General features: G+C 42.4%; 1 protein-coding gene across 7 annotated transcripts in view; it reads right to left on the bottom strand.

Annotated features, from left to right (window-relative positions):
* The window catches only part of ZDHHC3 (zinc finger DHHC-type palmitoyltransferase 3), a 37,271-nt gene extending 14,809 nt beyond the window's left edge, over positions 1-22,462 (bottom strand). For 4 of the 7 annotated variants that reach the window (XM_051789202.1, XM_051789207.1, XM_051789206.1 and 1 more), the window contains exons 1-4: positions 18,886-19,023; positions 7,131-7,460; positions 4,406-4,530; positions 1,087-1,183 (exon numbers count right to left, since the gene is read on the bottom strand). In XM_051789202.1, the coding sequence (XP_051645162.1) occupies positions 1,087-1,183; positions 4,406-4,530; positions 7,131-7,436 (528 nt within the window). In that variant the 5' untranslated portion in view covers positions 7,437-7,460; positions 18,886-19,023. Of the gene's footprint in view, positions 1-1,086; positions 1,184-4,405; positions 4,531-7,130; positions 7,461-8,794; positions 9,250-18,885; positions 19,031-22,315 lie in introns of those variants that run through there. The other 3 variants (XM_051789204.1, XM_051789203.1, XM_051789205.1) reach the window with 3 other exon arrangements.
* Between the last annotated feature and the right edge of the window lie 15 nt (positions 22,463-22,477).

The following is a 22,477-nucleotide window of genomic DNA, read 5'->3' as shown; positions in this document are numbered from 1 at the left end:
GCAATAGGGGAATATTTTTTTTTCCAGTTCAGTATGCTGCCATTCTTTCACTTCCTCAGGTCTCAAGAACAAAACCAGCAACCCTTAGTTTGTTTCTCTCAACTCCATTAAGTGTTTAATATAGTCTGCTTGAAAGTAGATGTCAAGTTTTAATAGAAACTGAAATCCTTTTGATAGGACTAAAACACCTAGCTCACTCAAGGTGAAAAAACAACCTTGCTCAAAGGAAAGAAACGGGATTAATTTTGTTCTGTAATCCACATCCTAGCAAACCACAGCACAGAACACTAAGCCTTTCCATTTAACTGAAAATCTCCCCCTTGTTACTTGGTAATATGAGAACAGTCTTCCTCAAACCTGCAGATGTCTCAAAAGATTTATTAATAAAACAGAGCATCACTGAAAGTCAGCCTTGTAATGTTCACACTACTCCCACGGGATATTCACAGTTTGCTCTGATGAAACACATTTCAACCCTTCCAGAAATATGCAGCATTCAAGTGTGCACTGCTGTTTTCTTACTCATGCTACAGATATAGTACAAAAAGTCAAACACCTCCTTGGTTTTCAAGTACAAAAATAAACCCCTTGCAATTAAAAGGTGGATAATTCTTGCCAAAGGGGATGCAGACTTCCCACTCCTCGCTTAAGATGTAGCAACAGCTCTTATTACATGATCCCACACAGGTACTCATACAACCATAAAGCTTAGGAGCCCTATATACACCCTGGGACCCTACCAGCCACAGTAAAAGGATGGCCCATGCATCAAAAAGCTCAATGCCACAATAAACCACTCCCATTACAATATAGATGCTCAACAACTGCCAAAAGAAACCTCAAAAAAACCTTGAAAATACTTCCCATGATGTTTTTTCCCATTGCTGTGGGTGGATGGGTCTGTGTGGGTGAGTGGGTGGGTGTGTTCCCTAACTAGTGAAACAGAAGTCTGCAGCAGCTCCCTGTAAAGTTCTTCCAAAACAGGAAGGAAAAGAAAGCCAGCTTTGGGAGCTGCCTCACAGACTACACGCTGCATTTCAGTCCTTCCCACTGGACAGCCTCAAGCATCACTTGCAAAATACTTACTGTAAACAGTACAAAGTACTTCTGGTTATTCTCTCCTACACAGTTATTGACCCATGGGCAGTGATGGTCCATTTTCCGAATACACCTCTTGCAAACACTGAAAGAATAGAGGTCTTTATTAATAGCACTTTTCATTCCAGGAACATAAGATTTCACTGGGGTTTGGGGGACAAAGAAACTACAGAAAAGAATCAGAAGTGAAATCTGAATCTTAAAAAATTTACTTGTCACCATATTTATGTTTGTGGTTTTTTTATCTTGACTAAGTCTGTTAAAAATGAACCATAGAATAACAAATCACCACTGCAAAAATTAATGCCACATTATCAGTTGTTCTGTCAAAAATATATCAAAAATATTTGAACAATATATTTGGGCAGATGGAAAAAATCTGTGATTTTGTTTAGTTTTAACCTATTTCGTCTGTGAAAACGTCCATAAATTAAAACCAAAGAGAAATCAGAAAGATACAAAAAGCAGTAATGAATAAAGATATTTTTCGGAGTTGCTAATTACAGACTACGGTTTATTTACCAACATTTGCTGGCAGCAGGAACTTGCAGAAAAGGAAGTTAAATAAGGCACTAGAAAAGATTCTTGACAACGAGGTTAGCCACATACTAATATAAAATAGCTGTGGCAGTCAGTCAGGAAGACAGTACCACAATACACATTCAAGGTGAAATTAGATGTTAAAGCACTTCACAAAACCAGGCTAATGAAATCAAAATTCAAATTCTTGCCAGCGTGCACATTGTGGCCAGAAGTCAAATATGAAAAACATTATTACTTTGTCTGGACATCATTCTCTTGCTTAGTCAGTAACTGCTTCAATTCACATAATAAAGGAAGTCTTTTTCTTTGCTGCTTTCTCATATGATAGGAGACGAAAGGCAGTCTCCTGATACCACATTGCACAAACAAGCACAGAAATCAAATATGAAAAAACACAAAACCCCAAAGCAAACAAACAATGGACCCAGAAAGGAAACAGCCATTCCAGAACAATTCTGGCAGCCCTGAAACAGAAAGGATTGGGCGCTCTGCTAATTTTATTTTTCTTCTTATAACAAAAAGTATTTTGACCTTAATATAACAATAAACTTCAACACCCAAACGCTTAAGGGAAACTCAAACAAAAACATGTTCTTATCTGCATGTATGAATAAATAATAGAAAACCTCTCTGTCAGAACAGCCTTTCACTCACTCTACGTGGTGGGAGAGAGTAATCCCCAAGGATACTTGCATGCCTGAAAAACAAATGAGTTGCTATAACCCTGACCCTAAATGAAAGGTCAGGCAGGCAGGCTCTGGCCTCTCAGCATGGGGCCAGATCAGGAGATGCTTCTCCTTAGGTGTGCTCAAGTACCCCATTACCTTCCAGCCCCAGGTGCAGTGGAAAACAGGAAAAGTCTCATTTTGCCAGAACAAGCAGCTTGAAATTATTTTTGAGCTACATGGGGACTGCAATCAGCTGGCACAGTAAAAACAATTCATCTGCCAGATAATGTGCTTCGTATTATAATGATCAACCACTGCTTTAAAAAAATAAAAAAAAAGGAGGGGGGAAGGTGGGGCAGGTGGTGTAAAGGAGGAGGATGCCTCCTTGTCTGTAGATGTGCACACACTTCCCTTGGACTCTGAAACAGGGGAGTACCCAAGCAATCCCTTCAACTGCTCCTAGGTCCTAGTTCCCCAGAGAGACAATCTGAAGCAGCCAAGCCACAGATGTGGAAGAGGTAGCTAAGGCTGAGAGGAGAGGTTTTATTCCCTGTACACATACCAAAAGCAGTTGGATGACAAGCAGAACAGGAAACTAGCTGGTGGAAAAAGAAACATAGAAACCATGACTGAAAAGTACAAGCAGCAGGGATTACCCAATCTCAGACACTCTCCCCCTATTTGACCACCCAGCTTCCAAATGCTGGCAGGACTAGTTTACTGGGCTTAGGGGACTCACTAAATAGAACATGAATCAAAAAACATCCTGGTCCCTCTGGCATACCACTAGCAATATCTCCTTCTGATGCATATGCACAACCTTGATGTGTTAAAGTCTAATAAATCTTCCTAGTCCATAGAAAACCTTTTGACTGAAGATTCTCAACAGCATTAGTGCTCAGTGGATAAGTTTCCCAAATCTTAATGTCTAAAACCTTATCTTAAAGCATAGAAAAAAGGATCACAGTGATGAGGTTTTGTGTTTAGCCAGAGTTGTCTTCATTTACCTATGCTGTGAGTCATCATCAAGACAGCATTTTAGATGTGAAGTTTCATTCATAATTGAAGAGCTGTCAGAGGGGATTTTACAGTAGCATTAATAAGTGATAAGCATGATCACATTGCTCCTGATGAATAACCAACTCCTGATTTTGATTAGAATAAAAAAAACAACAAAAAAGAAAAACATTTGCAAACTAAAGCTCTGAAAGTAAGTATGAAAAATGCAAACAGCAGAACAAGTTTGTTCAGCTCAGTACCATGTATTCCCCTCCCCACAAGACCACTGCACAAATCAGCAGTAATCCTGGTACAAGCTCTCTTGGTACGTATTGGGTTTTGAGGAGGTAAGGAAGTGACACCAGTGCAAACTCATTAACTACTTACTGGAAAGCAGGTTCGCTTGCTTTAAAAGCAGAAGAGAATTTTAGGAAGTAGTTATTTTTTTGCTCACTGCCCTTTAGTACTAAAAAGCTCACTACCAGTTACTCTCTTCCGGGAAGTTTATCCTACCAGAAAAAGAAAGGACATGACAGATCAGTAGGCATACTGATCTATCACATAGCACAAAACAAAGTCACAGTACTCAATAAAAATGTGGAATTCTGAGCTCTTAAAAATATATACAGTTATCTGTACTTTAATTTTAACTTAAATATCACTTCTAAATAGAATACGCAGTTAGACAAATGGGTTTGTGAATAAAAATAAAAATGGAAAAGACACTGACCCTCTGAGAGACATTACATTTTTTAGATTTCTATGCATTCTGGTATATAATGTCTCTTTTTAAGTCACGTTTACATGAAAATTTATGGAATGCCAATTACAAGGCTGGAGCCAAGGTTGCACTCATTTTAAGTGTTTCTCACTTTAAGTGGCCCCAGTGTCCTATAGATAAAAACTTGTTAGGAAAGGCCTGAGATTTTTTTCAGAGAAACTTAAATGTGTCTGGCACTATTGGCAACAGAATTCAGATACCAGTCCCTCAATTTACCCACTCCAGTCTCAGACTCCAATAACAATTTAGATCAAGGCACACTGGTGAATAATTCTTGAGGTCTTAATAATACAGTTGTCTTCAGAAGAGACTTTACCTGCAGTGATGTGCTCTGTCAGGTTTGATGCTACAACACTTTGGGCACTTGTAAACCACCTGGCCTGGCTTTAGTTGCAAACTCTCAATGAACTCTTTTGTGGCATTACCTTTGGGTACAGCACCCTGCAGGAAAAAAAATAAACCAGAAGATTAACCTGTGGACATTACAACTGCTAAGAACAACAGGATGACTTAAAACTACGGGAGGGGAGGAAAAAGAAAGAAATAAAAACTTCCCTAAGATCAACAGAGTTGCAAGAAGATTCAGAAAAGAAATGAAAATGTGGTACTAAAATATGGAATCACATACTTAAACATCATTCTGGTGGGGTTTTTCAGGTTTTTCTAAACATCAATAAATCCTCACTTAAGCAATTATTCTTTTGTAATCCTATCATAAGCTTAAAATATTAAAGAATCCTCACCCCTCTTTTCACACCAACAAATTTATCATGCCAGTGTTTTGTATCACAAACTGGAAACAGCAGATGTTTTATTCCCATACAAGCAGCTACTTCCTGAAGTATCATTTTGTACACTAAGAGTTGCTGGTAAACACCTCATGTATTTATATTTATGCTTCCACTGTGTATTTGTTATTTAAATTAGGGCCTAACATTCAAACAGTGAACACTAAAAATCTTCCCACCTGAATAAGACTAGGTAAAACATTCTTAGCTGTCTTTAAATAGGTAACATATTGCTGATGCAGGAGCCCAAGTTCATGAGTTTCCAGTCTTTTTTGCTCAAAAAAACTGTATCAAAGAAACTCCCTCCCCTCAAAAAAAAGCCATGAAACATACTGTATGAAATCACTGCTGGTACATTGGTACAATTAACTTCTGTGAATTTAAGGCTTTTTTATTAAAATAAAAACAGAGAAGCAATATTTTGACAGATTTCTGACAGAACGGTCTCTTTTTAACATATCTATACAACGTCCTAACAGCAATAAACAGGAAAGATACACGCCAGTGAGAGAACTGCATATTGAACCAGTATTATAAGGCTTTCTAGAGCAATAGTTTTTTCCACAAAAACTCTCAACAGGACTGACCAATTAAAAAAATTACGAAAACCAACTTCCCCAAAATGTTACAACTCACGTTCTCTCTCTTCAACACTCAGCAAAGCTCAAAACCTTAGGAATGTTTTAGCAAGAAGCAGTTCCTGAAATGTGAGACACATGCTATCAATTCTGAAGAACTCAGGTGTTCATTTATTTATAGTAAGAATTTTGTTTGTTTGCCTCAGCAGTGATTTCTCTTTCATTCTGATCCCAGACGTGCCCCTGGCTCCCATGTCCTGGCAGCTTCCTTAATCCCTGACTCACACTGTCTGCCAGATGTTGCTGCATCCCTTCTCTGTATCTTCCCTTCTGCATTTTATTTAGCTGAATTCCTCATTAAAAAAATGAAACAAAATCCCACTGGCTCTTGCCCTCCACACAAATAAATCCCACCTCACACTAGGAATTAACATATCTTTTCCAAATGACTCTCAATAGAGATTGTATCTGCTTCTCCAATGTAGCCTGTTTCAAAATATAGCTTTTGTTTCAGAAGAGTTTCTAGTAACTCTGCAAAATAATTCCAGCGACTTGAAGGTCCCTAGGCATAAAAGCCACACAACATACAGTAATTAACAACAACCACCACCCTTAGGACACAAATTATCTAACAAACTGCTGCAGCCCAGTCCAATGACCAGAAGTTTCAGAGCATAAACTATTGCTTACAGTTCTGCCCAGTAACAGTGTGCAATTCAACCGTCTTTACTATAAATTGTGAGATCGCCCCAAATAAAGCCATTTCTGCACTGCTGTGGCTTCTGGAAGAACTGGAATCTAAGAAGCAAAGATTGTTCTGAACTCTTAATGGCACCTTAACAAGGTTGGAAGTAGGAAATGACATTTGGAAGGAAGAGAGTATCAGAGGTACACCACCACTCCCAACATCAACAAGAATGCTTGCGAGGAAGGGGACAAGAGAAATCTAAGCGTGTCTTTCCTTCCACTGACGATTGGAGATGGGGTTTTGAATTGAATCTACTGTCCAGGAATTATTAAGCAAATAAACCATCACAGGCCACTCAGCATTAGCCTCATGTTGCTAAACCGTATCTTCTCACTAGCTGAAAGATGACAAAGCAGCAGATCAGATCTCTCTGAGCAATGTCCTACGGATCCACACAAGGAAGTCTTACAACTCTGATGCTTCCCAACTTGCCTAACAGCTCTTAGCACACTCACACAATATTTATTTCAGCACTGTCCAATACACTCAACAAAATCAGGAGAATGTGAGATGGTAACATGGCTTTTCAAAACAACACACGTTCTGCTCCATTCTGCTGAAGCAATACTTGCCAAGGCAGACAACTAAAACCAGCTTTTCCAGCTTTACTGTTTGTCAAGACATGACAAGCCACAAACACGAGATCTGCCACTGGGGAGAAAACAGTGTCAGAGAAACACTCTCCTTCCCAGTGAAAAAGAGGAGCTGCTCACACACTGGGAATCTAAAGATGGGTCCTTGACTTTGCTTCTGACTTGAGTGGGATGAAAAATTAGCATACCACATCAGCAGCCTCACTCAGCAGGCTGACACACAGAAGATTATTTAAATCTGCCACTCACTCGGCAAGTGAGTTACCCAACATCTAGCAGACAAGAAAAACACCGCCTGTTTCTTTCCGAGACACACAGAGAGAGGTATACTTACTGGATCTGTCAGCATAGCACGAAAATGTGAAGCCAAAGCGAGGAAAGCCAAGGTGTTGAACAGTGTGCCATTGATGACACTATAAACATAATCTCTTGATGGAACTAGCATGACAAGAAGGACTACAAAGTCGGCATAGAACACCAGCATCCAGGTAACGACAGCACATGCAATACCACAGCCATCTCGAATAAACCACATTGTTCCCAGGGAAGCGCGGCTAGGAGGTGGAACACACTTTTCTGGCTGGAGGTATTCTGGTGTCCTTTCAATATCTCTGAAGCGGTGGACTGGAGTAATCATCATAGGCTATTATGTCCATACTTGCATCTGAAAAAGAGAATCAGAAACAGTGTTCACCGCTCTGCAAGACATGCGGCCCTCTGCTCACGGAAAGGCACGGCGATCACATGGAAAATTCAGAATTGCAGAAAGACAGTTGAAAAAGCAAAAAAGGTAAATAAATCAAATGCGAAATAATGGATTTGGAAACCACACCCTTTCACTTATCGGAACACTTCTTACTCAGAAGACTCTCTAAGTGCTTTTAAGAGGTGCTTAATTATACATTAGGTCCACCTGTGTGCCACCTCCACCTCCCCCTGCGGAAAGGCAACAAGCCTTTCTTTTAATGAAGAAAAAGTCATCAGGTAGCAGCCAAGAGGAGCTGCCCCAACAGGAACTGAAGCAAGAACTGGGCACTGCCATGTGAGGAAAAGAGGAAAGACCTAGCACAGCTGGTAGGGTCCCTCCTTGCTGCCTCAGATCTGGGGAAGGGTCTCTCCTACAGATACTGGGTAACTTAGCAAGTAGAAAAAGTATCCTTTCTCCTTAGCCATTGACTCACAGCTTTGGTGTAAAACTGCAAAACCCAACCACTCTAAAATTAGATTTGCAGGAATTGATCAAGAAGCAACCCAGGCAAAGATCTCAACGGGAACTTCTAGTCTTGGCTGAAGGATGGTCTTCCCCAGCAACAGCTGTCTCCTACTCTCACCTTTTCCTCCGGCCTTACAATCCTTGGAAGTCTTCTGCTTTGCCATGGCTCTCACACCACCTTTGCTCCATCCCTCAAAGGCATTTGTTTTTCCTCCCCTTTAGCACTTCTGGTCAACTCCATTCCACCGCAGTAAGAGCGCTAACACTGACATTGCCCTGTCCTCTCCTCTCTGCAGGCACCTTGCCTATCCAGAGGGTAAGGTCCACCTTGGAGCCAGAAACTGTAATATTCCAGGTATATGTGGTACTTACTGTAGTTTCAGTGTAACTCCCACTAAACGTAGGCATTTGAGAAAACAGAAAAGGTGCTCATAAGTCTCTGGCAAGGGATCAATCCATTTGCAGTGTGAATGTACACCACTCAATAACTGAGCACACCTGGAATGCTAAGCTTTGAAAGAGGCTCTTTATACACCCAGCAGCTTCTTCCAAAGACACTTCTTCACAGAGTATTTGCACAGTGCTCTAAGCACTCAAAAACACTACAACCTCTAAAGACCCACCTTCTACAAAAATGGCTACAATAATTTTACTACCAAATACACTGAACTGCATATACCTGAACAGAAGGGATCAGCCTCCTGCTATTTCAACATATCAGGCTTTTCAAAAAAAAGAGCGTGCATTATGCAATTTTATTTCAGAGAAACGAAGACAATGTTCACCATTAATTATGCTTTCTGCCAAAAATGTTCATACTGAAGCTGCTTTTGTACTTGTTCAAAAAGTTACACTGTCGCCTATATAAAAGGGAGAAATTTTACAGAAAACATAGTCAGCAAATTGCAAAACTACCTAGGACCTTAAACTTCTCTCCAAATGTTATCGCTGAGCTCTGTTAAGCACAAGGAGAAAGCTCTATTCTGCATAATGCAAACCAAAAAGGAAATGTTATTGCCCCTACCCAGACAGGGAAGAAGAAGACAGTTTGCTTTTTAGTTATTATTTCAAGAAGACCAAATTCATAAGAGGAAAATTAGTCTTTTAAGGCCAAAGATTAAGGTTATTAATGAGCAGGATGATTAATTACATCCAAGCACAGAAGCGATGAACTTTGTGTGCCTTAGTGCAAGTGACATCGGGGAGAGGTGACTGGAACTGCTACTGCCACAGCAAGAGTCAAAAGCCAGGAGCACAAAGTTTCTAGGTGAAGAGAAGGAGATGAACTAGACCATTTTGCTAACATAACTGTAAATAAATAAACCAGGAGAATTAGGTATTTCTTATCTTTCTGCTTTGAGCATTTAGTATGCTGCCAAGCAAGTTTAAGACGGTTTATGAATCTGAAGAAAGTCACATGGATTAATGTTAAAGCATATCAGTCTTGTATTTATACATACATCAAACAGAACAGAAAAATCAAGATAAAAACGTCCTTGTAAGAATGTCATTTACTTTGGCGAGAAAAAAAAACCACAACAAAAAGCCCTCTCCTCATTCATAAAATTCACATAACACATTGTAATTACTGTGTATTTTAACCACAGCTATAATTTAGCCTCATGACTCCCAATACTTAGGAACACAAGCTATATAATTTTCATAAACAGTGATTACCCAAATGATCTGGTGGTCTAAGTTCAGATAAATCTATACCTACTGGTAAATCCGTACCTTTTCTCCAGTTTTTCACAATTTCTGTGAGGACAATTATGTACTTATACATTCACACAGACTTAACCAGCATTTCTAAGACTCGGTCCTTCCCCTCCCTCAAGGAAACAGGTTAACCTTCACTGCATTATTTAATAATCTTATTAAAATTGTTATGCTGGTTTGCGAGCTCAAAACAGGGCTGACATAATTAAAGACTCATGCCTGACAACAATGTTTAGTATACAGTAACATCATATTGCGTTAAAAAATGAGAAAGAGAACAGTAATTTAGGTATTTCGATTTTCAAACAGAAGTCTTCGCCTTGACACATCAGGAGCAGGGATAGTCCTGAACAGGACTGGGATAGTCCTGAACACAGACTTTCAGGTTTTTTTCCCTAGACTCTGAGTGGTTTTTTTTCCCCCTGAGGTTTTGTTTCCCAAAGCAAAGGAATGAAAGTCACAGGAAAAGCAAACTCCTATTTAACAGAAGAATTAGTTTGACAAGTCACCCCAAAGTCAGTATTAGCAAAGACTGACTGAAAGCGAAACAAATACACAGTGATTAAAACTGTGGGTTTAGTCCTGGACAGTACACTTTACCAGTGAAATAAAAATTAATCTCTCTTGCAAGTGCAAGAACTGGTTTCACTCCAATAAAAGTTCTACAGTTCTCTCAGAAATATTGAGCTAAACTGGGGGGAAAACATAAGAAAAACTTATAGCTGTGTAACCTATAGCTGGAAGGAACCTCAAGGCACCTCAGTCTGAAAGTCTGGAGACTCATTTCTGCAGTGCAGAGTTATGAGACAAAGCACAGACCTCCAGTTCTGGCTGGAGGACAAATTTGTTATTTAATGTACTTGACTATTTAATGCTTGGTTTAGAGGCATCATTAGACAACAAAATGAAAAATCAGTAATTGGTACATAAACACCCTACCTTATTTGAGAAATATGTGTGTTTTAGTGTTCATTATCTTGAGAGTCAATCTATAGGAGCTTAGAGTCTCAGCTTCTCTCTTACGTGACCCGATTAGAGGGTTTTTTAATACCTTGTTCTTACATACACAAACATCTGCTTTTGTTTATGCTGTCCAACTAAATATTTTCATATAAATAATACAACAACAACAATACTGTAGGGGGGAGGAAGTAGTAACTTGCCCTAACTGGTTTGCCCTTCAACCATGCTGCATATGAATTTAATTTATCACACAGATAGAATATGTCAGTCCCTCCTGGTCTGGAGCAAACAATATGTAAACAATGTAGGCAAAGGGCTTAAGGACTTAATCTTGGTGTCAGGCTACAACAGGCCACTAGGTAAGTGTGAATACAATGACAACACACACATCAATTCAGCTTAATGACATGACAGAGCAAAGACTTGTTCTTTTTATCTGGAAGGCATTTGGCACTACAGGAACAACTAAAAAACATGTAATATACAAATTAGAAATGTAAACAAAACAAAAATCCACTTCCTGCTACAATGAACACTTAAAATATGCTATTACACCCTATATAAATTAAGTAACTGTCTTTTGATCTGCTATAAGCCATGTCCAAAAAAGCTTGTTTTTCATGGCCTGTGACCACCAAAGAACGTGCAAAAAATAAACAAACAAATGATGTGAGCCTTAAGAAGCACCTGAAAGCTACCTGAGGTTCTGATGGTGTAAAACCTACAAAAAGCTTAAAACCAACATTATCATCAACCTGCTGATTTTCATGTAATTACTCATGCTAGTAAAGTCAAAAGCACATGGGTATGACTTGCAAAACTACAGTATTACTAGTACATTGCAACCATTTCCTTTATTAGAAGTCCATTAACACTGAACTTCAGGAAGAGGTAACATTTTCATTTTGTCATATAAACTACGTGAATTTCAAGTTTAGCCAATTACACAAAAACAATTCTGGGAGAAAAAAAAAAAAAAGAAAAGAGAGAGCGGGGCAGATCACTGACATTTTTTTAAGTTACTCGGTTTGGTTTTTTATACACTTTAACGAGCATACTCCAAATAGCTTTTACAACACACAGAGTATCTTAAGAGCTGACAACACGAAAGTTAACTTTTAATCATCATCAAAAGGAAGCAAACATACATAACTAGTCATACTATATTTATGACAGCTAAAGTAGGCAGTTTAGATCTGCAGGACAGGATGTCCCTTTAAATAAAACCAACAAACTCCACCTGATAGACAGAAACTGCAAGAGTTCATTTTTAAGTTTATTTCATTTTTCTGTACATAAAACTGCATTGATTAAAAAACTGGGTATTTAATCTTCCTTTGCAACAGACATGCAAGGAAGTGTGCTTTCTAACAGGATATTTACCTATGCTTCTCCCTCCTGTCACACCTCCATACAGCCGAAATCTAACAACAAACTTATCAAAACTTGCCAGAGCACGTTCTAGCAGGGATAATAATAAAGGAATATCAGTATTTATATATTTTGTTTCCTAATGGCTCCTGCAAGGCCTATCTGATCAGCAGGAGTGGAATGAAACAGCCCAGCTATGCTGAGAATTTTTGGCAGTCTCCTGTAGATTCATCCAGATATCCATCAGCATGGCAGTTTCCAACCTCTGGTTTACAAAACTCTGGAGGGTCAATGGGACATTTCTAACAGGTCTATGAAAGGCAGCTAAAAAAAGCAAGCCTATTATTAGCAGGCTTAAATTTGCTATAGAGAGCTGTACCTCCATTGGAATGTTTTTGTGACTCTACACATGGTTAAAAAAAAACAACCAACCAACCAACAAAACAAACCTGATCCCAATTCAAAACCTCAAACAGGTAAAAACCTGCTCTTGGGTTAAAATGGCAAAAGCAATAGGGAAGAACTGGGCACAGAAGTTAACACTGCGCTTACAGGACACCCGATGACTCAGATCAAATGATCACAGTGCAAAGTCAGTGCTGCTAGCCCTACTCCAGACACCCCGGGAGGAGATAACAGGATTGTGCCTACCACAGATAGTTTTTCATTTTTCTTCTGGAAATTCCGACTACATTAAGGAATACAGTTACAGCCTAAGTACGACATTACCAGCTACCCATATGCTTTTAGCAAGAGGTTCACAAACATCTCGAGATTCCCCTGAAACCTTTGGCTCCTGAAGTCATGCAATTTCAATAGTTTCAGTTCCCATGCTGAAGAAAAATGGCATAAAGAAATCAGTATGTCAATTATATTAAATCCATTAAAAATAATCTTTAAAAAATTACAAGGCTTAAAATAAATTTATGTTTCCTGAGGATAAATGCACAGGCTTGGATTACCTCCCTTGAAAAGGGGAAAAGAGAGTACATAAAACCAGATGGTAACCCTTTTATAACATTTTTCTGTACATGAAGAGAGTAAGAGGATGTATAACAATGCTTTATAGTCAGAGTTTAGAAAACTGTTTATATCATTAACTATTTTGATGAATCATAATTTTCTATTGATGAATCAATATTTTCTATTTTTAACTAATTTCTTATTTTGAAGAGGCCACGCATGAACAAGATCTTGGTAAAAATGGATCACACTAAAATCATACTCTTATTATTTTTACTAGAAGTATCTTAATAGAGGGGAAGATTTAATTGAAGTCATGCATTTCTGAAGAACACATTTGAATAGGAGTACAAATACATCAAGGGAACTCCTCCCTAAGGAGAGCAAGGGGAGGGGGAAATTACCTCAAAGGTGCCTGTAGGATCTGGAAACTCTATTCTGAGGCCCTGGATTGGGCTGAGAGTGACAGGCTCAAGAGGGATGCAGCCACATAGGGCACAAACCTGCCCTAATTTATGTCAGTCCAGACAAGAAGCAGCTTGAACAGTGCCAGAGGAATTGCATTAAAACTGTAAGGAAAATAAGGCCATGTTTTCTCAATTACAAACATAGGGGTTTCCCTATCCTGATGGTTGTGGTATGCAGTCTCTCAGGGCAGACAGTAACAGCTTCCTGGTTAATGTCTGCATCCTTTCTGTTTAACTAATAGATATGTATTGTATAAATAAATGATAATGCAATTAAGACTGACCTAAGAGTCTGAATTATCTGGTAAATGATTGCACCCCCACCTAAAAGGCCTGTCAGCTGCCAGCTTGAGCAAAGGAGAGCAAAGACAATGTAGTTACTGTCCAAGGTACAGAAACACTGGACCACTATAGATGAGTGACAAAATTGGGGCAATATCTAGGAACAGGACACAAATCACAAGGGCAACAGAGACTGAGGTCAGACTTGAATCTCACTTGGTCTGATCACAAAGTTAGTGATCTCAATAAGGCTTTGATCAGAGACAAAAGGTACTTTATAATACTGTCATTAAGTATGAACTATTACAAAATAATGTAACTTTTTCCCTATCAGAGCTGCAAGGGGAACAGAGAAATTCTGTCACTTCAATCTTACAGTTTCCCAGTAAGACTAAATACACACAAGCTACCTAACCTATGTCAAAAGAGAAATATTAATCCTGAACATACAAACCATCTTTGTTGCATCGTCACCTATCAGGAGTTAAGCATCAGAAGGAAAGAGCAATCTTGCAGGAGGGACTGCACTAGGAAACAGAAAACAACAGATGGGGATGTCATGCTTTCCCACAGCATTGCAGTTATCCTGAATACACAGCCTCATGAGAGACAAAACACAAGAAGCTGCCCTGGTCTTCTAGACAGCTTTGCAATTTTGATGATGATTCAAGACTTAAAACAGCAAACCCCTGGATTAAGGGAATTTAAATTCACAATTTGTCCTGTATCAATTTTTTTTTTTTAACAAAAGACAAAAATTAAAGGGGAAGGTTTATCTATACAACTAGTATTATTTTTAGCATCTATTTTAAAAGCTACACAACTTTCATGGCAAAAGGAATATATCTTCCAAAGCAGAAGAGTTACAGCTTTAAAGTTTTAATCATAATAAGAAGCTGGCAGAATCTCTCTGGTCCAAAAAAATTTTCTAAATACTATCTTTCAAGTCAGAAAGAGCACTTATAACTATCAGACATACGTTTTCACTCAAGATGGTCTAATGCTGCATCTGGCTCTCATCTGCTGCTGCTATAGCCACCCCTTCCCAAGCATGTCACTCACTCTCCCTGATTTTATTCCCCCACTTGCAGTTTGTTCTTCTTCCTTACCACACAGGAGTAGGTAAGACACAGGTATGAAGGCTGTAAGGTATTTAGCTTTTAAATCTAAATACTACACCTAAGCAGATACCTAAACCAAATACAGAAAATACACAGAGCATACATTAAAATAACACAAAAATAACACAGGGACGAAAAAATTATCACCTCTATCCTGCAAAGGTCTGAAGGTAAAATCATGACTAGAAGAAGCCTATGCTGCTACTTCAGAGAACTGGAAAAACCTGCAGGTTCAAAGTTGCTGTATGTTAAAGCTTTTGAAATGTAGCAAAGGACATCTGAGTTGGCAAACTAAGTTTTGCTCACGGTTGCATTAGCAAGCAGAAGGGATCCCTGCCTCCATAAAATATACAATTTTTATGTCTAAACCTTAATTTTGTTATCCTTTTAAATACTGAGAGTTCAAGCCCAGACCAACTACAATATATAATATGCTACTTATCTATTCTATTCTGTATTGGACATCAGTAATTCAAGCAGTCATTGCAAGAACACAAAGATGTATATCACATTACTATCTTTCTTTACACCTGCTATAGCTCTCTCTGTATCTATGTTTTGGTACTACTGCCTTTCCACTGGGCCTGTATATGTCTTTTTTTTTTTTCTTTTTAAATAGCATAGTACTTTACCCTACCTTTATTCACTCATACTGTTTCAGCTAGAGTCCATTTGCTTTAACTTCTGCATGCTGCACCACATTTAAGATTGGTCACCCCTGTCAGTTCTGCATTATTGCAAAACTCACAGCTGAACTTCACAAACACCAGCCCAGCAGCAAAAACATCAACAAGGGCCCTGCGTTTCCTCTCATTCAACATTCCTCTGTTGTCCACGGGTATTAACAGTGAGTTTTCCACATCCTTGTTTTAGTTGCTGTTTTACTTGCTCCTGGAACAGCATTTCCCAACATTTTTCTAGCTGAACTCTGCTGCTGTAGCCTTCCCTCTTATTTCCATACTTTCCCATCCCTATCCTCTGCTATTTTTTTTCCCCTTTTCTTACACTCCTTCTCCCACAGCAGCACCAGTTCTATATGGTCACCCTGTAACCTGGTGGGGCAAAGAGATATGAGGCTACAAGCCTAGATAAATCTGTCATTTCAGCCCCCAAAAGCACTCCTGAGTACCCCCTCACCCTGGGGGCACAGCCAAGAGCAAGCGATGGGAGTTAACACGCCAGTGCTCCTATGCAGTAAGAGCCAGAGTACCTGGCTGCACCTTGTTTGTAACACCTTGCACCCAACAGCAGGAAATTGCTGCTGTGTGGGGAGGTCTTTGGCACCCACAGCCTGCAGAGACAAGCTGGCTCGCTCTTTTGGACTCCCTCTCAAAAGGACAACGTGTAAAGTGTTACTGGCAGACTTGCTGCACTGCAGTTCCAGTCGAGTTAAGGGCTATCTTTTTTTCGTATTATCTGCACAACCCAAACATGCAGCTCTAATTAGGAAAGCTTTAACTTCTCATTTTCTCTAACACAACCTTAAGCTTCAGATTAGTTACATGGACAAGTCAAATATGATGTTCCAGGTGCGATCATTCACATTTAGTTTTCTTCAGCCAGCTAAGCACAGGACAGAGAAAATAAAACCTGACAAAACGCTATTCTATCGTGTCATATTTTATGTTACCTGCTGTCTTCTGTCAGGAAGGCAGAACAACTGTATTCCAGAATATCACCCTAAGAAAAAGGTCATGTCTACACTGCAGAGGGACCAGAGAAAAGTGTAAGCTCAGCCAACTAACATCTGCAGAGACTGGCTGAGCTACAGCCAAGCCATTTTCAGACTGACACCACTGTGGGAGCCAATCTAGTCTCTTCTACAGGAGAGATGCCCCGTCACAGATATATGGGAAATGTCTGCACAATAAAGCTTCATTGCTCCATGAGCAAGTTTTCCTGAAAAAACGCAACACATGTGTTTAAACTGCAGTGACTAAGAGACACTGCTAGCTTCTGTTCTGATGGGAGATGCACAGCAATCTACCTATCAAGAAAAGTAAATTCATCTTAGATATGAAAAAGATTCACCAAAGCTGAGTTACCATTGCCCAGGATACACACATACTGCTGAAGACTATAAATTCTTCTTTGCTAACACAAGGGGAGCTGCCCAGAAAAGACACATAAGTACTTGGGCACAGCAGACATGCATCTGCTGAGGAATTAAGCATTCATCTTCTTGCAACCTATTTCCGATAGTTAAATTACATTTGTGTATTTTTGTCTACTACCAAACAAGCAATTTCAAACTGAAATACACACCCTTGTCTGTAATTACACCACCTAAAATGAAAATTAAAAGGAATAGAAACATACACAAAAATACTCAGTAGGTATTAAATGTTGCAACAAATATTTTGGCCTTTAGGTAGACCTTATATTTGCCCTTTTATAAACCTACAACTGCACTTAGCTTCTGGGTCACACCTTCTAAATCTCAATGAGCATTCAGTCAGACACAACTTCCTACCACCAGCAGCTCCCGCCGGTGTGACAAACACTATTGCATCAGTGAGACAGCACCAAGAGCTACGCTGACAGTCATAGTGTTTGAAGGACCGGCTCTTTATTGCACAGGGGGGCTGCATCTTTAATGACATATGAATGGCATGGCTCCTCTTATGATGACTCTTACCACCAAAATGCCTGTAACACTGCACAGAAGACTTATTTGTTGCTTTCATTAAGCAAAGAAAAACATGGTACTCACTAACGCCTTACTATCTACACCACCAGACACCCAATGCAGTCACTCATTACAACCCACCAGTCAGTATCAGAACAATCCACTGTATCAGAACAACCATCCGAATTTGGGTTCCTTCCTTACAGATCTGACATCGCACACCTCTGCCGTGTCAAGAATTCGGCAAAAAAATCACTCTTTTGCACACTGAAAAACACAATTTATCTTTTCTAAATTAGGATCAAAGGAAAGAAACCTAAACAAGTTTTGTGTCCATCCTGTGTCCCTCAGTGGCACACAGGCAGCGGGAGAGCCTACCACGGACCAGATTGCTGCCTCCTCCTCCCCAAGGCCTGTTTTCTTGAAGACTGTTTTCTAATGATCCATCATGAACTCTTGCTTCTTAAAAATTACTTTACAGAACTAGTCCAGTAATACTTAGAAGCTGCTGTTCTAAACAAGTCCGGATCGCTTCCTATTGCCATGTAGCCCACCATCCACTTCAACTAAACCCTCAACAGTGCAGCGCCATGGTTTCAACACAGGTTACTCCCGATGCCGAGGTCACACCCGGCCGACGGTCCCATCGGACAGGTGCAGTCACACGCCGGGTGACCGCGGCCACCTCCAAAGCGAGAGTGTGAGCTCCGCTCGCTGTCCAGCTGTTCGCTGGACACGTCCCATCGCTGAAACGCACGCACAGGTTACAGGACCCCGTTCCACCACTGCAATCCATTAGCAAGTCACAGGACCCCGACGAAAACGCTGGAGACTTCGAGTTTAAATTTCCTGCCGGGGGGACTCGACGCTGCTCCGAAAGGCCGCGGAGCAGACCTAAACCACGTATTTAGCCCGGTATTATTTAACGTGTTTAGCCTCGCAGTATTTAAAGCCCGGTGCTGGACGGCGGCGAGGGGAGAGCGGGAGCCCACCTCCCGTTTCCCGACCGATGCCAGAAGCTCCTGGAGACGCCGCCGCTGGACACGACCCGCCGCCAGCCCTTGCCGGGGGCCCCGCGGAGGGATGCGGGCACCGCTCGGCCCCCGGGCGGCGGGGCCATCCTGCGGTTCCCGCACGGCCGGGGGGCTGCGCGGACAGCGGGGACAGCGGCAGGGCCAGGGGGCAGCTGGTGGCGCGGCGCAGACGGCGGCGGGATGGCCGCGCCGCTCAGCTCCGGCGGCCCGCTCCCGTCCCCGGCTCTCGCTCCCGCCTCCCGCTCCCGCCTCCCACTCCCGCCCCACTCCGCCGGCGCACCCACCTGCCCGGCGCCCCCCCCGCCCCGCGTTGTCAGTCGCACCCACCTACCCCACTGGCCGCCGCCGCCGCCGCGGGTCCGGCGCGCCCCGCCGCCGCCCCCGCGCCGGCAGCGGCACGGCACGGAACGGCACCCCCCCTTCCGCCGCCCCTTACGCGGGCTCGGCGAGGAAGGAGGTGGAGCGGCCGCGGGGAGGAACCAGGAAGTGAACGGCGGCGGCGGGAGGCAGAGCACACCCTGCCCTGCCCTGTCCTCGCCGACCCACGGGCGGGCACCGGCACCGGGCGCCGCTGGGGCGCGCTTGTGCCATGGGCGCCTCTCGGGCGTGAGGGTTTTGTGAGGGAAAAAGCCCTAACACTTTTTTGTTTTTACATGGGAGCAGATGGTTCTGCCTCACTGCGCACCGCTGAGCCCCCAGTCAGGTTCAGGGTGGTTTCGGCTTGCAGGTATCCAAAATCCTTCAGCACCCAAGAAGGAGCGAGTGCAGTGGAAGGCAGTGAGGATGACTGGGGGACTGGACCATCTCTCTGAGGAAAGGCTGAGGGAATTGAGCCTGTTTGGCCTCGAGAAGAATCACAGAATCATAGAATCAGCTGGGTTGGAAAGGACCTCTGAGATCATTAAGTCCAACCCTTGATCCACTACCACCATGGTTACTAGACCATGGCACTAAGTGCCACATCCAGTCTCATCTTAAAAACCTCCAGGGACTGAGAATCCACCACTTCCCTGGGCAGCCCATTCCAGTGCCTGATTACCCTCTCTGTAAAGAATTTCTCCCTAATATGTAACCTAAACCTCCCCTGGCACAGCTTAAGACCATGCCCTCTTGTCTTACTGACAGCCGCCTGGGAGAAGAGACCAACCCCCACCTGGCTACAACCTCCTTTCAGGGAGTTGTAGAGAGTGATGAGGCTCCCCTGAGCCTCCTCTTCTCCAGGCTGAACAACCCCAGCTCCCTCAGCCTCTCCTCATAGGACTTGTGCTTGAGTCCCTTCACCAGCATCGTTGCTCTTCTCTGGACCTGCTCCAGCACCTCAATGTCCTTCCAGAACTGGACACAGTACTTGACGTGTGGCTCCACTAGGGCTGAGTACAGGGGCAGAATCACTTCCCTGGACCTGTCGGCCACACTGTTCCTGATACAGGCCAGGATGCCATTGGCCTTCTTGGCCACCTGGGCACACTGCTGGCTGAGACAACTGAGAGGGGACCTCATTAATTTGTGTAAATACCTAAAGGAAGGATGCCAAGAAGATGGAGCCAGGCTCTTCTTGGTAGTACCAAGCAATAGGATGAGAGGCAATGGGCAGAAACTGATGTACAGGAAGTTCCTCCGGAGTATGAGGAAAAACTTCTTTACTTGGGAGTGATTGTGCACTGGAACAGGTTGTCAGAGAGGTTGTTGATCTCCCTCACTGGAGATATTCAAGAACCATCCTGTGCCATGTGTTCCTTGCTTAAGCAGGAAGGTTGAACCAGATGATGCACAGTGGTCCCTTCCAACCTTACCCATTCTATGATTCTGTGACAGAGCATGCTGCTGCAGGTGTCATGTTTGGAGCGCGAGCAGGGGTTGAGTTTGCTTGACACTCTCCACGTTCAGTGGCTGCTTTCAGTATTTGTGGCCTCACCAGGCATTAATCACATAGTGTGAATCTTCCAGGGGGTTCCCTCAGGCTGGCTTTTATTTTTGCCAACTCGTGTCATTCATTTACTATAATGAGGCTAGAGGAAAAGACATTGCTTTGCCTTTGTTAAAAAAAAAATAAACAAAACAACAAAACAAAACCAAGAAACTGGTGGCATTCTTTTTTGTCTGGTAGCCTTCAGTACAGCCTTGCATTGGAATTTGAATGCTCTCAGAAATAAATGCTCTTTAGAGCAAGAGGATGCCTTCTGCCCTCCCTAAAAAACGAGCCAAACCTGGGCTCTTCCAGCCTTTGGAAAAATGCTGTCTGCGTGTGAACAAGATTTGCTAGCTGAGTCTCTGGATTATGCAAGAATTTGACTAACATTAGTTAGAGTCCAGGCTGGGATGGTAGAGGGAGAAAAAAACTAACAAGTAATTTTTTCCTTGCAATTGGGACTGTGAGCGGCTGTGGGCTAAGCCATGAGATAGGCAGAACTAGGAGTCAGAATGTCATCTCCCTGTGCTCTCAGTGGAAATCATTGTGTGTGTCTGCATTAACAGTGTGTTTCAGATCAGGAATTCACATTTACAAGGGAATTTCTAACATCTTACTTCTTGTTTGTTTCACACTGAGGAATGTGAGGCCACAAGTATCACACTATGGGTCAATCACAGGGTCCATCTGTGCTGGACAGCAGCACTGGCAGATGCTATTTAGAGAGAACATACAAATCAGATCCCTTTCACGCATGGGCACTGCCTTTGTCTGGCACTCCCCTGGCCCAGGAAGGGGGTCTGGCCCTGCTCACATCCCCAGGGTGAGCAGGGAGGACAAGCTACCCAAGCCTCAGCTCCCAGCTCTGCCAAGCTCCACCACTGTCTCTCCTCACTGAGAAACAGTAAGCAATCCCCATGCAACAACCCTAGTGTGCAGAAACTCGACTCCTTTTGGATGCATGTAAGCCATGGGAAGCGCCCTAGAAATGCATCTGCTCTGCTCTGACTGTTAACAGATATGCAGCCTGCCAATGGGACCTGATCAGAGCTAACCCAAGCTAAAATCTCCAAAACATCCCTTGCTCTTGAGGTTTGTTTCTACTGCATCATTCCACCTGCTCAAGTAGGCACAGCCAGGAATGCTCTGTACACTTGATTGAACAGGGAGTTGTGGAGAGCTGGATAGACTGTGGCAGTGTGATGTGTAGTACTTGGGAGCCATGGGTCATTCTCATCCAAGCAAACATGAGCACGAAGTCACATAGCAACCTGTTAAATACTCTCAGAATTATACACAGGAGCTGTGCAAAAAGGTGTAAAACTTACACTAATGACTGTTATGAAGCTTTCAATTAAGGCTGTCCAAAAAACCCCAACCCTTCATTACTGTTTTAATATATAATGTGAGTTTTTAATTACATTTCCCACACCACTTTCCCAGGGATATCTGGCACAGGACCAACAGCACTCTCCTAACCGAAAGCACCTGGTTTCTTCCCTGCTCCTGCACCAACCTTCCCTGCACACCACACCTTGCTCGGACCCTTCCGAGGTGAAAACTCTACAAGGAAAATGAGGAAATGCGAGATTTATCAGTACGCTATACCTTCCCGAGCACTTGGGCATTTCCACAGCTTCCTTCGGGAGCTTTTGGCAGAGGGCAGCGGGTAGGCGCTGCCTGTTTGCTTTAACATGAGGGTTGGCTTTCTTGGAGGGGAGGAGGAGCAATGGCCATAAACTAAAACACAAGTTTCACATCAACGTGAGGAAGAACTTCTTTCCATTGAGAGTGGCAGAGCACTGGAACAGGCTGACCAGGGAGGTCGCGGAGACATTCCAAACCCACCTGGACGCGTTCCCGTGTCACCCGCTCCAGGTGACCCTGCCTTGGCACGGGGGTTGGACTGGGTGATCTCCAGAGGTCCCTTCCAACCCAATGTGAGGTGCCGCTGCCACTGCCGGTGCCGGCTGGGCAGCAGCCGTGGACAGCCGGCAGCTTTCCCGGCGC

This window comes from Manacus candei, unplaced genomic scaffold (assembly GCF_025592945.1).
Source record: "Manacus candei isolate 608988 ecotype Guabito, Panama unplaced genomic scaffold, ASM2559294v1 h1tg000026l, whole genome shotgun sequence".
Classification (NCBI taxonomy): domain Eukaryota; kingdom Metazoa; phylum Chordata; class Aves; order Passeriformes; family Pipridae; genus Manacus; species Manacus candei.
The sequence above is the reverse complement of the archived record's forward strand: the minus strand, read 5'-3'. Positions and strand labels throughout refer to the sequence as shown.